The sequence below is a fragment of the Zea mays genome, chromosome 5 (genome assembly GCF_902167145.1).
Source record: "Zea mays cultivar B73 chromosome 5, Zm-B73-REFERENCE-NAM-5.0, whole genome shotgun sequence".
NCBI classification, from domain to species: Eukaryota; Viridiplantae; Streptophyta; class Magnoliopsida; order Poales; family Poaceae; genus Zea; species Zea mays.
Genome location: NC_050100.1, coordinates 63040767 through 63055833, shown reverse-complemented (window position 1 = coordinate 63055833; position 15067 = coordinate 63040767). Strand labels below are relative to the sequence as shown.

The 15067-nt window shown below is 48.6% G+C and overlaps 1 protein-coding gene across 2 annotated transcripts; it reads right to left on the bottom strand.

Moving 5' to 3' along the window:
* Positions 1-4295: 4295 nt before the first annotated feature.
* On the bottom strand, positions 4296-8187 carry LOC100193254 (uncharacterized). 2 transcript variants are annotated; one of them, XM_008682906.3, is made up of 8 exons: positions 7893-8187; positions 6709-6870; positions 6447-6497; positions 5620-5708; positions 5376-5453; positions 5060-5263; positions 4682-4753; positions 4296-4585 (listed from the first exon to the last, which is right to left on the bottom strand). In XM_008682906.3, the coding sequence occupies exons 1-8, from the start codon at positions 7963-7965 to the stop codon at positions 4517-4519; spliced, it is 798 nt and encodes a 265-aa protein (XP_008681128.1). In that variant the 5' UTR covers positions 7966-8187; the 3' UTR covers positions 4296-4516. The 2 variants fall into 2 exon arrangements, with proteins under 2 accessions (XP_008681128.1, NP_001131875.1); NM_001138403.2 differs by having other exon boundaries at positions 5620-6497; positions 7893-8012.
* Positions 8188-15067: the final 6880 nt, after the last annotated feature.

Genomic DNA, 15067 nt, shown 5'->3' with positions numbered 1-15067 from the left:
ATAATACAACCTGGCATTGCCTGCACCAACATGGTAGTTCCTAGTTTTAGATGGCAATGGGAGGAGGGATTCCGTACCTGAGTACACCGGCGGCGATGCGTTCGGTGCGGACCGACGGCGCTCCGTTCGCTTCGCGGCGGCGGAGGAGCGTTGCAGGGAACCCTAGCCTAACTGCGCGTGGGCTTCTCACAGAAGCCAAATGAGCGCCGCTTCACGAGAACCGTGGGCGGGCGGCTTCTTACCCAAGCGCTACGCCCAGAAGTCGCGCGAGAAGTTGGGCGTTTGGTTTCAGCTTCAGCTTCTGGCGGCCAGAAGCCGCCCAGAAGCTGAACCAAACAGCTACATATGTTGACTGGCATCAAATCCGAAAGGCTTGTTAGATTACCAATACTATTCTAGCATTATCAAGACTGCAATCTATCGCAGTTTTTAGATGCTCTATAATTATAGATGCCAAAAAAACATGATTATCTGTTAATTGATGTCTTGATCCAGAATTGAGAAAATAGATGTGAAATTCTAGATTAGGGTTAGCAACGAATTGTTTGGGCTGATTGAGGATATAAGCTGATGGTGTGCTACATTTGCACGAGCGCAAATTCACTTGGAACAGTGTTGTGTCAGCTACTAAGTTAGACATATTACTTTTAACTCTTGTTAGTTTATGTACCTAATTAACTTAGCTTAGCTTGTGTAGCTTAGTTATAGCTCTCTAGTTGTGCTTGTGCAATGGTAATAGTGAGTAGTGCTACTGTAGTGCTAGCAGCGCATGTGTTTGTGCGTTTTGCTTGCTAGTATGTGTAGAACCTTTCGATGTGTTTAGAGTACTAGTTGTATAGGTTTGTGTGACTATTGATGCCTTTTTGGAGCGCCAAACACTCAACAAGAATCGTGGCGGTGCCCTCTGCACAGGGGCGGATGGTCCGCGCGCAGGGGCCGGACGGTCCGCGGCCTGGTGCGAGGCGCGGCGGTGCTCTCTGCACAGGGGCGGACGGTCCGCGCGCAGGGGCCGGATGGTCCGCGGCCTGGTGCAAGGCTAGGGCTCCTGCCTGACGGCCGGACGGTCCGCGCCCTGGGGCCAGACGGTCCGCGCATACGCAGGGGCAGCGGAAGATCGCTGGCGGCGCCTGGATCTCGCTCCCGGGAGGGACCTCGTCGGGGAGGAGAGATCCTAGGAGTTGTCTAGGCTCGGGCCGGCCGACCTAGACTCCTCTAATCGACGTAGAGTCGAAGAGAAGCGGAGAATTTGGGGATCGAGTGGCTAAACTAGAACTAGACTAGAACTACTCCTAATTGTACTGGAAATAAATGCGAAATAGAAGTTGTATTGATTCGATTGATTGCTTCTAATCGGCCGTAATCCTCTGCTTTTATAGAGGAGGGGGCTGGACCCGTTACCAACAAAAATCCGAGCAAATCCCGCGATTTTCGCCAACAAACGCAACGAAAAACTCAGAACCCTAATCTGTTCTGCGCGTGCGCGGACCGTCCGACCTCAATGGGCTGGTGCATTGCATAGTGTGATGGGAAGTGTTGCTGGGACGGGTGAGGATTCAGGTAACAATCCTCCTCAAACAGGTCATGTGCGGACTGTCCGGACATTGGCCCGGACCGTCCGTGATTATGTGCGGACCGTCCGTCGTTGTATGCGGATGATCCGACTAGGTAGTTCAAATTCCGTGTCATATGTGGTGGCTCGGGTGCGTGTCTGGGTACCTTATTAAAAATGGGCCCGGCCGTGGCTGGCCCGGACGGTTCGCGCTCACGTGCGGACGGTCCGGACATGTGCAGATCGGCTGTTTTGCTGCCGATTTGCGGTTGCTCAGGGTACGTGTCCATCGACATCCCATAAAGGAGTTGTGACTGGTCATGACAACCTCTAGCCGATGTATTACGTGCGTTATCCCCTAATTCAACCTCGTGTGAAGGAAAATTTGCTATACTAGATTTATCAAATGCACGTACTAGTCTCCTATAATCGTTTTGTATATCCCCTATGATATTTTGCATTTGTTCACGCTGTTCATCTACATAATTTTTAAGAGATTGCAGCTCGTTTGTATTACTTACATTGGGGATATCTGGCGTGGGTCGCAGTGAAGTCGGATCCGTCGCCCGATGTCGGACGACCTTGTTGTTCCTGTCCACTTTGAAGTTGGCCAAGAACTTTGCTTTTGCCTCTTGGATCATCTGCTCCTTGTGCTCCTCGAACTGAAGCTGTTCGTCAGCCGGCAAGGCTTCCCAAGTCGGCTCTATGATGTTGCTTGGAGAGACTTCAGAACTATCCCTTGAACCGGCCATTGAGGGTCGATTTGATAAGTCTAAATATGTCTTCCCCAACGGAGTCGCTAAAAAGTATGTTGACGCCTTTTTGGAGCGCCAAACACTCAACAAGAACCGTGGCGGTGCCCTCTGCACAGGGGCGGACGGTCCGCGCGCAGGGGCCGGACGGTCCGCCTGGTGCGAGGCGCGGCGGTGCTCTCTGCACAGGGGCGGACGGTCCGCGCGCAGGGGCCGGACGGTCCGCGGCCTGGTGCAAGGCTAGGGCTCCTGCCTGACGGCCGGACGGTCCGCGCCCTGGGACCGGACGGTCCGCACGTACGCAGGGCGACGGAAGATCGCCGGCGGCGCCTGGATCTCGCTCATGGGAGGGACCCCGTCGGGGAGGAGAGATCCTAGGAGTTGTCTAGGCTCGGGCCGGCCGACCTAGACTCCTCTAATCGACGTAGAGTCGAAGAGAAGCGGAGAATTTGGGGATCGAGTGGCTAAACTAGAACTAGACTAGAACTACTCCTAATTGTACTGGAAATAAATGCGAAATAGAAGTTGTATTGATTCGATTGATTGCTTCTAATCGGCCGTAATCCTCTGCTTTTATAGAGGAGGGGGGCTGGACCCGTTACCAACAAAACTCCGAGCAAATCCCGCGATTTTCGCCAACAAACGCAGCGAAAAACTCGGAACCCTAATCTGTTATGCGCGTGCGCGGACCGTCCGCCGGCTCAAATTGGTGCCCAACAGTGACCTATTGGCATTACTAACTAGATTTATGTAGGTGATCTCTCACTAGCTAGACACCTTATTTGTTTCAACTAGTATCTTTTGTAAGGTGCTTTTGATAGATAGAACGATGTAGTCTTCGCTAGACCAAATAGTTTTAGTTCCGCGTTTATTTTGATTAGTCGATGTAATTAATTTTAGAAAAGGCCATTCACTCCCTCTAGTCTATCATATAGAATAGAAGAGAAATGTTTTATGGGTGGAGTGCAAATGTGAATAGAGAATAAGAGAACAAAGGAAGACCTATTGACCAGCCTAGATAAGTTGGAGCATTAGCAGGAAGAGGGAGAATTGGAGCAAGAGGGACCTGAGTGCTTTGATTAGTGATTTCACATGCGTCTCCCTCCCAAGAGAGAGCTGCTGTCAGGTCCTCGAGAAAAAATCTGTCATAAAAGAGATGGAGATTGACCATTTGCACCTACTCATTCATTTATTCCGTTCCAAGAAATCAGGACTACAATCTTCAGATAGAGGGCCCCTTCGATAAACTAGTCTCATTGGAAATACCTTCTTATAGAGAGCTAGATTCCAGAGTGGAGTTTACTTAGCTAAATTAGCAACTTATAGATTCGTATCTATGCTACTCGTTCGTGCTAAACCTTCAAGGATGTCTTTAATAACATCATCTATATCTCTCATCCGTATATGTCATTTACAGGCTCCTCTAAAAGATTTTCTTCTGTAACCTCTTATTTTACCCAATAATATTCTTTATATCTCTACGCTTCAGGTAACTATATTTTAGACGTATTTTTGTTTGATAAGAGATATCTTAGGCACTATATTGTCTCACAAATAGAAAAGAAACTCCATGTGTGTCCTTGACAATACTGTGCAAGACTACCTTAATTGTCAATGTTTTATCGGAGTGAGTGCTTGATTATCATTTTCATCAAAATATATGCCCGTAGCAATTCACAGGCTATTAACCGGTAGGAGTATCTATGGAGAGTAAATCCTAGTCACTTGTCAGTGAGGTCATCCTAGTCACTAGGCAGTGAAGGAAGCACTCGAGCCTGAAAAGGAAAAACCGTTTGGTACACTACATTTGTTGACTTTGCAATAACGTTTCAGATATATATAATCGACTTGCTGGCATGCGTGACGCACAATGCCAAGCGATGGAGAACAAGCATAAGGATAATGCACAAACGAAGTCAGAAATCAACAGCTTGCCTGCCGACTTCTGCTACACAACCCACAAAGAAAAATCCTGGAGTGGCCATGACAGCGAATAAAAGATCAGAAATCACAGAGACAACAGCATATACCTTTTTTTAACAAAACTTTGTTTGAAGAAAAGTTCCATGTGAAGTACACAAGGTCGAAAATGGTGTCAACAAAGATGTTCGACCACGAAACTACATTTTTCAGCACCTCCTTAGGCATCTATCTTTCTGCAGAAGTCACTTGTGAAGGGCTACCCTCAAATGCCTCATTCTAGATCCTCCAAGGATTAACTACTCTGGAGAGCTAGCTTCAGGTCTGCTTTCTTGGATTTGCTTCTCTGCACAAACGAAGTGCCCTGCAAGGTAAATGAGAGAAGGGGCGCGTTAGCTCTTGGCATGGGTCTCATTTCCAGAAATGTGAGTTTACCCCAGCTTAGTGACCAAGATCATACCTCCAGCCACTCATCGATGTTGGCATCAGTTGTTCCAGTTCCGAGCTCCACCTTGGGGGCCTTCTTCGTTTTCTACAACCAAAAAACAAGTCAGTTAAGAAAATATACAACTCAAAAGAGTTTGTGTGTTGATCAGTGCCATAACAAGTTGATGATAACTAAATAAGCAAATTATGCACCACACGATTTTATTGTCTGATTTCTAGTCTGTGTATTCAAAGTAAACTTTCTTCGACTACTTGAATGTAGTGGGATTCGGGTAAATCACAAAGAAACAGCCTGAATTTCCACCTCGCTATGGTTTATTGAATGCTGAACAGATTATATTTACTGAAGAAAGCTACAAATGACCCTTAGAAATGTAGAACACAGGCTTACCTTCGAGAGCTGCTGAACCTGGCCATATGCCCATAATCCAAAGAGACCAAGAAGAGCGGTTCCAAGGGTGATGAGGAACACAGACTCAACACTGAGTAAGCCTCCAGCCTCAACGACCTCAATAGTGCCATTGTAGAATACATTCTGGTAAGGGTGCTGGTCGATCTCATACACTATGTAACCAACCAGATCATAAGCTCCAGGCTGCAAGGGCAAAGCATTAGATATTCAAAGTAACATAAACTGATGCATTGAAGGTAAAAGAAATATGAATATCGTGAGATGAAATGTTTCAAAGGTAAAAAAAATAACACACCTGCAAGAACTTGCTCACAACGAATTTATAAGGGAAGGTTGCTTGCACAGAAACAGGAACTGATGCGTTGAAGAAATTCTGGGGGGGGGGGACAGGTGATAAAAAGTTGTTAATGTCATTTAAAAAATTGCCATAGTTCAACATAAAAAACTGGTCAGATGATGTATATATGAAAAGGTGCCACAGTTCCTTCAGCAAGAACAAAAGATGATAAACAGTAAGAAGATTAAATTTCTTTCCTCACCTGAACAGTAAGGTTCTGGCCATACATATTATGGTCAAAAGGAAGATGGAGAGTTGAATGAACAGCAACAACATTCAAAGTCGATTCACCTGTAAATACAATGTAAGCATAGTAGCATACACAGGAATTAGCATGACAATGAAATAGTGAAGACAATAAAACCGTGGCGTTAACTATGAACACCTGCATAACCATGCCTAAATTTTGATTACATGAATCATGGTGTTACTTCTAGCCGCAAATGAATATGTAGTAAACCTAATAAGACCAACTATCCAAAGTGAGAGTATCCAATTAAATTTGGTGAACAGTATACAAACATCCATCGAACAAAAATCAAACTGGTGCTGTCAAGGGCCAACCATGCCTTGCAATCTATGTTCTCCATTTAGTTCAACTACAACCAAGTTTCTTTCAATAGTTACAACGAACATGATGATTACACACAACTAGTAATATACAAACTATCTGGCCAACATTGAATAACCGAATAAATTTTAGAACTGCATGCTGCCCCAAATAAAAATGAACATGAACTTGCACTGTGCTACTACATATGAACAAAACAATACATAGAACACACAAGCATGCACTTAACATATTTTGCGTGAATAGACAGATGTAATCCAAGCTCACTGCTAATTCTACCTTAAACACTGATTTACTCCAATGGAAGCAGCAACAAAGCCTTTTGGTCCCAATCAAGTTGGGGTAGACTAGAGATGGGACTCAACATGAGCCACCAGCAAAAAGTTGTATAGTATATAAAAGGAAATTAATGCCAGTACAACAGAGAGAAAAGAAATGGGAGGAAAAATTATGGTTACCCTCATTTTGCAGACCAACTAGTAATTCAGTTTCTTCACCTGCTAGTACAACTGCAACAAAATATAAAAATGTGCATTATTGGTTGCTGTGCTCATGAGATGACTATATATAATTAAAGGAACAGCACATGCTGCAGATATTCATGGAATTCTTACTGGTAAGCAACAAATATATTCTGTTTATAGTTTACCACAAGTGATAAATACAGAGACCAGGATGAATTATAAGATAACAATGGGTGCAACTTGAAAGTATACTCACTTTTGCCAGCATTTTTGGGGAATACAACTACTGTCTCTACACCAGGAGCAGGGCTTAAAGGTCCATCACTGGAAACCTGTGTATCATCACCCACAATACCTAGATCAGCCCCTTCAACAACCTCAGCTGCAGCAGCATCTTCCTCCGAATCAGCTCTAGCAACTGTACAAAGGGGAGGAAAGCTCAATTCAGTGCAGAAGACATAGTAAGAAAGGAAGAGCGTATGCAGAGTTATACCAACTGTGGATATGGAGAATATGAGACATTTGCTAAACATGATACAAAAGATAATATTTGCCAATCAATAGTTGTTACCAATGTTGGGTTGAGCAACAGGATAAAGCATACTTGCAGGGACAGAATAGCTTTTACCATTAGCAACAATATCCACCTTGAGCTTTAGGTACAAGACCATTATTGCGAAAAATGAGTCAATGGTAGAACACGGAAACAGAACTTATCCTAGCTGATTAAAAGACATGCGATGCAAGCAGTTCATCGTGATGAGTACTTCAAATTTAAACCCGTGCTACTCACTTTAATTGCCTAATGTCAATGGTGACTGCAGCTTGTACTATCATGAGCAATTGCTGGAGACGCATGGTATTACTAAAAGGCACTGTTGTTGTATTTCAAAATTTTACCTAGTGAAAAACTACAGTATGCACGCCAGCAAAGAACCTTATCGAGAAATCCCGGAAATTCCAGTAACAGCCAATACTCAGACGTCGAAATTTTACCTACTGGTGGAAAATTACAGTATGCATGTCGACAATGAAACCTTATCGAGAAATTCCGGAAAATTCAATCCTCAGACGATTAGCTAGCAGCATTGAAACGCAGATGCACGCAAATTGAGGAAATCGCATCAGATGAACTTCGCCAAAAACTTGTCAATTCGCGCTCCCCAGGACCCCAGCCTGTCACATCTAGGACCCCACTGTCTGTAATCCAGCTAGCGCGTCCAAACCCCTTCAAAACCGCCGATCTACCGAACCGAGCACGCCCCGAGTCCCAATCAGCCCAACAAACTCCACGGAGCCCCATCAGCTCCATTTCCGCGCGCCGGAGAAGTGCGCGCAGAGATCTAGCGCGGAATTCACGAATGGCGAGAGGCCCCATCCCCGTGGCGGATCTGAGTGGCGGGAAGCGAGGGAGGAGAGGGGAGGGAGCGCTGCTGTTACCTCGGGCGGTGAAAGGGGTGGCGACGAGGAGGAAGGCGAGGAGGAGGGCGGTGAGCAAAACCCTAGTCGCCATGGCTGGCCGGCACAGTTCCGGATCGGATCGGATCGCTCGTGTCTGCGCTTGCGTTGCGTGCGCAAGGGACGGGCGCGAGTACAAGTAGTTGTAGCAATAGGAGGAGCCACCGGTCGCCGCGTGAGCACAGCGAGGTCCACGCACGCAGTAGGATAGGAAGCCGACGGCGACGCAGACAGCTGCTGGCTTTGGGTTTTCCTTCCCCTCGTTTTTGTCCGGAACTGCTTGGAACATGCAAAAATTTCCGTTCCTGAATTTTTCTATTAAGGGGGTGTTTGGTTGCTCCTGCTAAAGTTTAGCCTAAATCACATCAAGCGTTTGACTTTTAAATAGGAGTATGAAATATAGACCCAACCAACTGGACTAGATTCGTCTCGTCTTTTAATCTTCGGCTGACAAATTAGTTTTATAATCCGACTACATTTAATACCCGGAACGGAGGTTCAAATATTCGATGGGACAGAGGCTAAATTTTAGCGGGGTGTAACCAAACACCCCCTAAGTTAAGTTGGTTCTTAGAAAAAATTTTCTCTGTTCATATGTTATTTTTTCAAATCTGAACTAGTTCTTATATAAAATCTCTCTACGATTTCATATGAAATCTTGTGTTCCAAATAGACCCTTTGGTTGTTTTGGATGTTCCGCAACAATCATAATCCTAGATTAGGGCTGAATATCGAGACAACTCGACTCGTTTACGAGCTCGAACTAGCTCATTTAGCTCACGAGCTAAGATAGAAAAACAATATATAATAATTAATTTCTAATTAAATTTAAATTAATTTAACAATAGAAAATAATACTTATATTCATAGTTTCACACACCATATCAATGTAACACCAAATAAACATAACTCATCACTTATCAATTCACACACATGTTCATCAGTTTAACCCACAATTATATTCGCATATGCCAATTTAACACATACACATAGGTCATCAATCATTAGTTTAACTTATCATATACACCACACATACATATAACATGTTCATCAGTTATTACATAAATGATATGTATATAGTTTCGTTTTTTTAATGTGGTAGTGTTTAGCTCGCAAGCTAGCTCATTAACGAACCGATCTAGGATGTCATGTCAGCTTGTAAAAAAATATTCAAACGAGACGAGCTAGTCATAAACTAGTCATAAACTGAATGAGCCAACAAGCCACGATCATTTGGTCCAGTCCTTACTCCAGATCCTGCTAGAGCCTGGTTGGTTTTTGTAGTCACAACTCGCAAACAGACACACCAATGCAATGTTAGGGGACCCTGTTCCTAATCCTATCACCAGGACGTCCTAGTTCAGGTCTCCTTTGGAATGATCGAAAAAACAAAGGAATTTGAGTTGGTTTGGGAGCAATGAGAGGCAAGAAGGGAAACTCTAATACATAACTAAATATATTATTCAAATGACACCACTCGAGAAAACTACCCGGAAAAAGTGAAAGAGATCTCGAAGTGGATTTAGGTTCTCAAACTAGCTTTTGGAGGATTCAATTTTTTATGAAATTTTTTCTATGAGAGTCTTTGAAACAAAGGATTGAATCCTATCGGTTCTTTTGAAATTCCTATGAAATGGCATCTTTTATAGCAATTTTGAATGAAAATATGCATGAGGTCCAACATCGTGCTTTTTCTGTCTTACATTCCTATATTTTCGTGTGCATAAGTCAAACACATGTTTTGTGACTTTACGAAGCTTGTAGAATTCTAATGACATGGACATTACAATCTTGTGTTTTTCTTATTCCTGCGTTTTAAAAATCCTGTGTTCCAAAGCAATCATACAACTGTAAAAATACATTTTCAAAATATAGTAAAAATACAATTAAGATAAAGTGGTTTAAGTGTCTAACCTAGACTCTATGTTTTAGTACGAACGAGATTGTAAATCTCTACTAACTATTAAGGGGGCAGTGTAGACTGTCCCCGCTCTCGCAACGCCTGCGCGCCAGCTCCCGCACGCGCCAGCAACTGCCTCCCGCGCACGCCACCAGCTATGGATTCCGCACGCGCGCGCCGCGGATTCCGCTCCCACGCAGCCAGCCATGGTGCGGCTCGGCCGCCTCCCTACGCCCGCGGAACAACAGCGCCAGCAACCGCAACGCCCGCGCTCCAGCAACGCGCCGCTTCCGCACGCGCCAGCTCCCGCAACGCCCGCGCTCCGGCAACCCGCCGCTCCCGCACGCGCCAGCAACTGCCTCCCGCGCGCGCCGCCAGCCATGGCTTCTGCACAGCCGCCGTGGATTCCGCTCCCACGCAGCCAGCCATGGTTGATGCAAGAAGCTCTTTTCGATCTTGGGCGAGCAGGAGAGGGGGAGAGGAGGCCAAAGACACAGCCGCGAAAGCCAAAGTCATCCAATCTGGCCCCTTCTACCGGTCGCACCTCGTTTCTTAGGTCACCTTGCTGTTACCACTTCCACACTCGCCTCAGATCCACGATTTCGCTTCACAGCCATGAGCTCGCTTCCCAGATACATCTTCGTTTGCTTGAATTTCGTTCTTTGGGATCAAAGAGGTAGTTTTGGCCGGAAAAACTAGCTCATGGTTGTGTCCTGTTATTCTCGATGCGGTTGTTGTGCCTCGCAGGTGTTGCCCGCCGGTGTGGATCGGTGCTCTATGACGCACTCTGCTTGTAGTCTTCTTGCTGTGGCGGGGTGGAGATGGGGTGGTCAGGGACAAGTTCCAGCTAGGGACGGCGAGGGCGCTCAACCTCTCGGTGGTGTCCTCCGTCTCCATCGTCATCTGCAATAAGGCTCTCATGACCTCCCTTGGCTTCAACTTTGGTATGAGATCCGATCTTGTCTCAGATGCTTGGCTCTTTCCCATCTAGCTACTGTTTGGCCATCAGATGCTTCTGCTCCATGTTTTTACTTGTATGTTGTTTGTTGAGTACTTGAGTCGTGAGGCCAAGATTAGTCTAGGAGGATTCAAGGACCAGTGGGTTGCTGCACAAGCGCATAGCGGCTTTGTGCTGTGAATTTGGTATGAGGAGATTGGTGCTGCTAGAGACGTCACAGTTTCAGGGGCAAGCCTAGATTGGTTCGTGTCTCCAGGGGAGGAATATTTGTGGATCAAAAATTTGGTGTCGTGAGGGAAACTAAGTGAGTTTTGAGTTCATATGATAGGGCTAAGCTGACTTACTGGACCACCCTACCTGTGTGGTCACCCATGGACATCGAGATGTACCAACAGGCACCATGACCGCCGCCCGTCGACGTCGAGATGTGCGAGCATCGGTCGCAGCCATGGCCCCTCAGGGTGGTTGCGTCTGTCCCGGTGACTCACATAAGGATGGTGGTGGCGCCGCCGAACGGTGAGTTTGTCAACTTCACTGTGGAGTGCGACTGGATGCTCGTCGGCAAGTCCTATGTGCCCGGGCTATCCACCAATCGTGCGAGGAGGAGGTTGGATGCCAAGGAGATTGTCCATTTCGCCTTTCCTTTATAAGAGAAGATCTATGACGAGTTAAAGATGACTGCGAAGAAGGCACTAGCTCTAGCACAGATTGTTCCCTTCTCCACCAAACGAGCCGGAGAGGTTTTACTCAAATCATCTTATGATGCGCGTTTACTCTTGAATATTGTTCAAGCGAATGAATTCTTTGTTCGAATTTGCTCTGTCTCATTCTCTATGATGTGGTTGTAGATTGGGAAGCTGCCCCCAAAGTGGACACAATGCCTTGTCCCGCTTGTCAACTCGTCCAAGGTGAAGATTCAGGGAAGCTCGTGTTCCCAACGATGTAGCTTAGGCTGATGCAGGAGATATTGCTCTATGTTAGTTAATGTTTGATAATGATGCAGAATTTTTTTCCTTCTATTTAGCAAGGTACTGTGATTTGCCCATTTGTCCCACTACCTTGGTCTCTATTCTAAAGCCATACCAAAAACAAGCTCTCTTCTGGATGTCTAAATTGGAGAAGGGATTTGTCGGCGTTTCGAGACCGGGGGGTCCCTGGACCGACGAGTAAATTGTCGCCGCGTGCCCCAGCCCAGATGGGTTGGCGCGAGACGGAGCGCGAAGGGGGGAGGCAGCCGGAGGGAGACGGGTGTGAGAGGTGGAAATCCCGCAGCCTTCGTGTTTGTCTCGCGCCCAGGTCGGGTGCGCTTGCAGTAGGGGGTTACAAGCGTCCACGCGGGAGGGAGCGAGCGGCCTCGCGCGAGCACCGTCCCGTCCTTCCCCGCGCGGCCCACCTTCTGTAAGAGGGCCCTGGTCCTTCCTTTTATAGGCGCAAGGAGAGGATCCAGGTGTACAATGGGGGGTGTAGCAGTGTGCTAACGTGTTTAGCGGAGGAGAGCTAGCGCCCTAAGTACATGCCATCGTGGCAGCCGGAGAGGTTTTGGCACCCGGTTCGTGTGGTGTCGTGGCCGTCGGAGGAGCGCTGGAGCCTAGCGGAAGGACAGCTGTCGGGGCTGTCGAGTCCTTGCTGACGTCCTCTTGCTTCCGTAAGGGGGCTGAGAGCCGCCGTCGTCATAGAGCGTGTGGGGCGCCATCATTACTTGTCTGGCGGAGCGAGCCAGGTGGGACGCCGGTCTTGTTCCCCGTAGCCTGAGTCAGCTTGGGGTAGGGTAATGATGGCGCCTCATGTTGACGTGGTCGGTCCGTGCCCTGAGTTGGGCGATGTGGAGGCTCCTCCGAGGTCGAGGTCGAGTCTGTCTTCTGAGGCCGAGGTCGAGTTCGAGCCCCTGGGTCGGGTGAGGCGGAGACCGTCGGCTGAGGCCAGGGCTGAGTCCGAGCCCTGGGGTCGGGCGAAGCGGAGTTCGTCGTCTTCCGGGGCTGAGCCCGAGTCTGAGCCCTGGGGTCGGGCGAAGCGGAGTTCGTCGTCTTCCGGGGCTGAGCCCGAGTCCGAGCCCTGGGGTCGGGCGAAGCGAAGTTCGTCGTCTTCCGGGGCTGAGCCCAAGTCCGAGCCCTGGGGTCGGGCGAAGCGAAGTTTGTCATCTTCCGGGGCTGAGCCCGAGTCCGAGCCCTGGGGTCGGGCGAAGCGGAGTTCGTCGTCTTCCGGGGCTGAGCCCGAGTCCGAGCCCTGGGGTCGGGCGAAGCGGAGTTCCCTATGGCGCCTGAGGCCGGGCCTGGCTGCTGTCAACCTCACTCTATCGAGTGGCACAGCAGTCGGAGCGGCACAGGCGGCGTTGTCCTCTTGTCTGACCGGTCAGTGGAGCGGCGAAGTGACTGCAGTCACTTCGGCTCTGTCGATTGGAGGGCGTGCGTCAGGATAAAGGTGTCAGGCCACCTTTGCATTAAATGCTCCTGCGATTTGGTCGGTTGGCGTGGCGATTTGGCCTAGGTTGCTTCTTGGCGAAGACTGGGCCTCGGGCGAGCTGAAGGTGTGCCCGTTGCTGGAGGGGGGCCTCGGGCGAGACGTAGATCCTCCGGGGTCGGCTGCCCTTGCCCGAGGCTGGGCTCGGGCGAGGCGTGATCGCGTCCCTCGAATGGACCGATCCTTGACTTAGTCGCACCCATCAGACCTTTGCAGCTTTGTGCTGATGGGGGTTACCAGCTGAGATTTAGGAGCCTTGAGGGTACCCCTAATTATAGTCCCCGACAGTAGCCCCCGAGCCTCAAAGGGAGTGTTAATACTCGCTTGGAGGCTTTTGTCGCACTTTTTTGCAAGGGGACCAGCCTTTCTCGGTTGCGTTTTGTTCCGGTGGGTGCGCGCGAGCGCACCCGCCGGGTGTAGCCCCCGAGGCCTCGGAGGAGTGGTTTGACTCCTCCGAGGTCTTAATGCCTCGCGCAATGCTTCGGCTGGTCTGGTCGTTCCCTCATGCGAGCTGGCCGTAGCCCGGGTGCACGGTCGGGTCCCAAGTTCTCGGGCTGGTATGTTGACGCTGTCAACGGTTTGGCCGGAGCCGGGTTTGCGAGAGCAGCCCCCGAGCCTCTGCACAGGGCGAGAGGACGGTCAAGGACAGACTCGACTTTTTCACATACGCCCCTGCGTCGCCTTTCCGCAAGGAGGAGGGGGGAAAGCGCCATGTTGCCCTCGGAGGGCGCCGAACATGGTGTCTCCGGTGAGCTGCTGGCGGGTAATCCGAGTGGACGCCCGTGCCCCATTTGTTAGGGGTCGGCTAGAGGCCCGGAGGCGCGCTCAAAAGTACCTGCGGGTGATCTGCCGGACCCGGTCCCCTTTCGACGGGGTCCGAGGGCTCGATGCCTCCCTCTGATGGGATTCCGTTACAAGATCGTTCCCGCTAGTCTCGAAAATGTCCTAGGATACCTCGGGAGCGTAGCCCGAGCCTTGGTTATGTATCGAACGTACCCAGGGTCATCCCTCGCTCTTTGTCTGAGGCGGCTGTGAACCCTTCGAGGGCCAGCCTACGAACCCCTGATCAGTAGTGGGCGCGGAGCCCGAGTGGCCTGAGGCGGCCGTTGAACCCTTCCGAGGGGCCGGCCTTCGAACCTCTGACCAGTAGTGGGTGCGGAGCCCACGCGCTCTGAGGCAGCTGTTAAACCCCTCCGAGGGGCCAGCCTTTGAACCTCTGATCAGTAGGGAGGCTCGGAGCCTGTTTCCTTCACGGAGAAGGATCCTTTTCGGGGTATCCCCCTTTCCCGGTCCCTGTTTGTCACACCCGGCTTTAAGGAACAAAGCCAGGTGCATCTCATACATGCGCCAAGAAGACAACATATATAATAACAGAGTGTATAGAGATAAATGTCACAAAACATCAGAGTACTTATTACATAGAGGAAGACTTATTACAAAATAAAAGGATAAACATAAAACGAACTAAGGATCGTCGGCGCCAATGTCAACTGAGAAACGCCACCTAGATCAGATCAAACTCCTCGCCTCGTGGCTCCTCCTGAACCACCTATTCTTCTCCTGTGGGGGGTGTGAGACAGCAAGGGTGAGCTCACACATGTTCATCGCTCAACAAGTTGTGGGGAATAATGTGACATGAACTCACCAAAGGTGGGAGCTCATGGAGTGTAAGGCTTATCAAAGAGAATGGTTAAAGCTGAGCATTGCTTTTAATTAGTTGGTCAAAATTTTATTAGCAATTACTAAGTGTAAGTAAATACCAAACCTTAAATAAAGTAATAGAACAAATTAATAATAAACCCATGCAATGCAAATGACCAAATTGAATTTAAGTTCCATAAT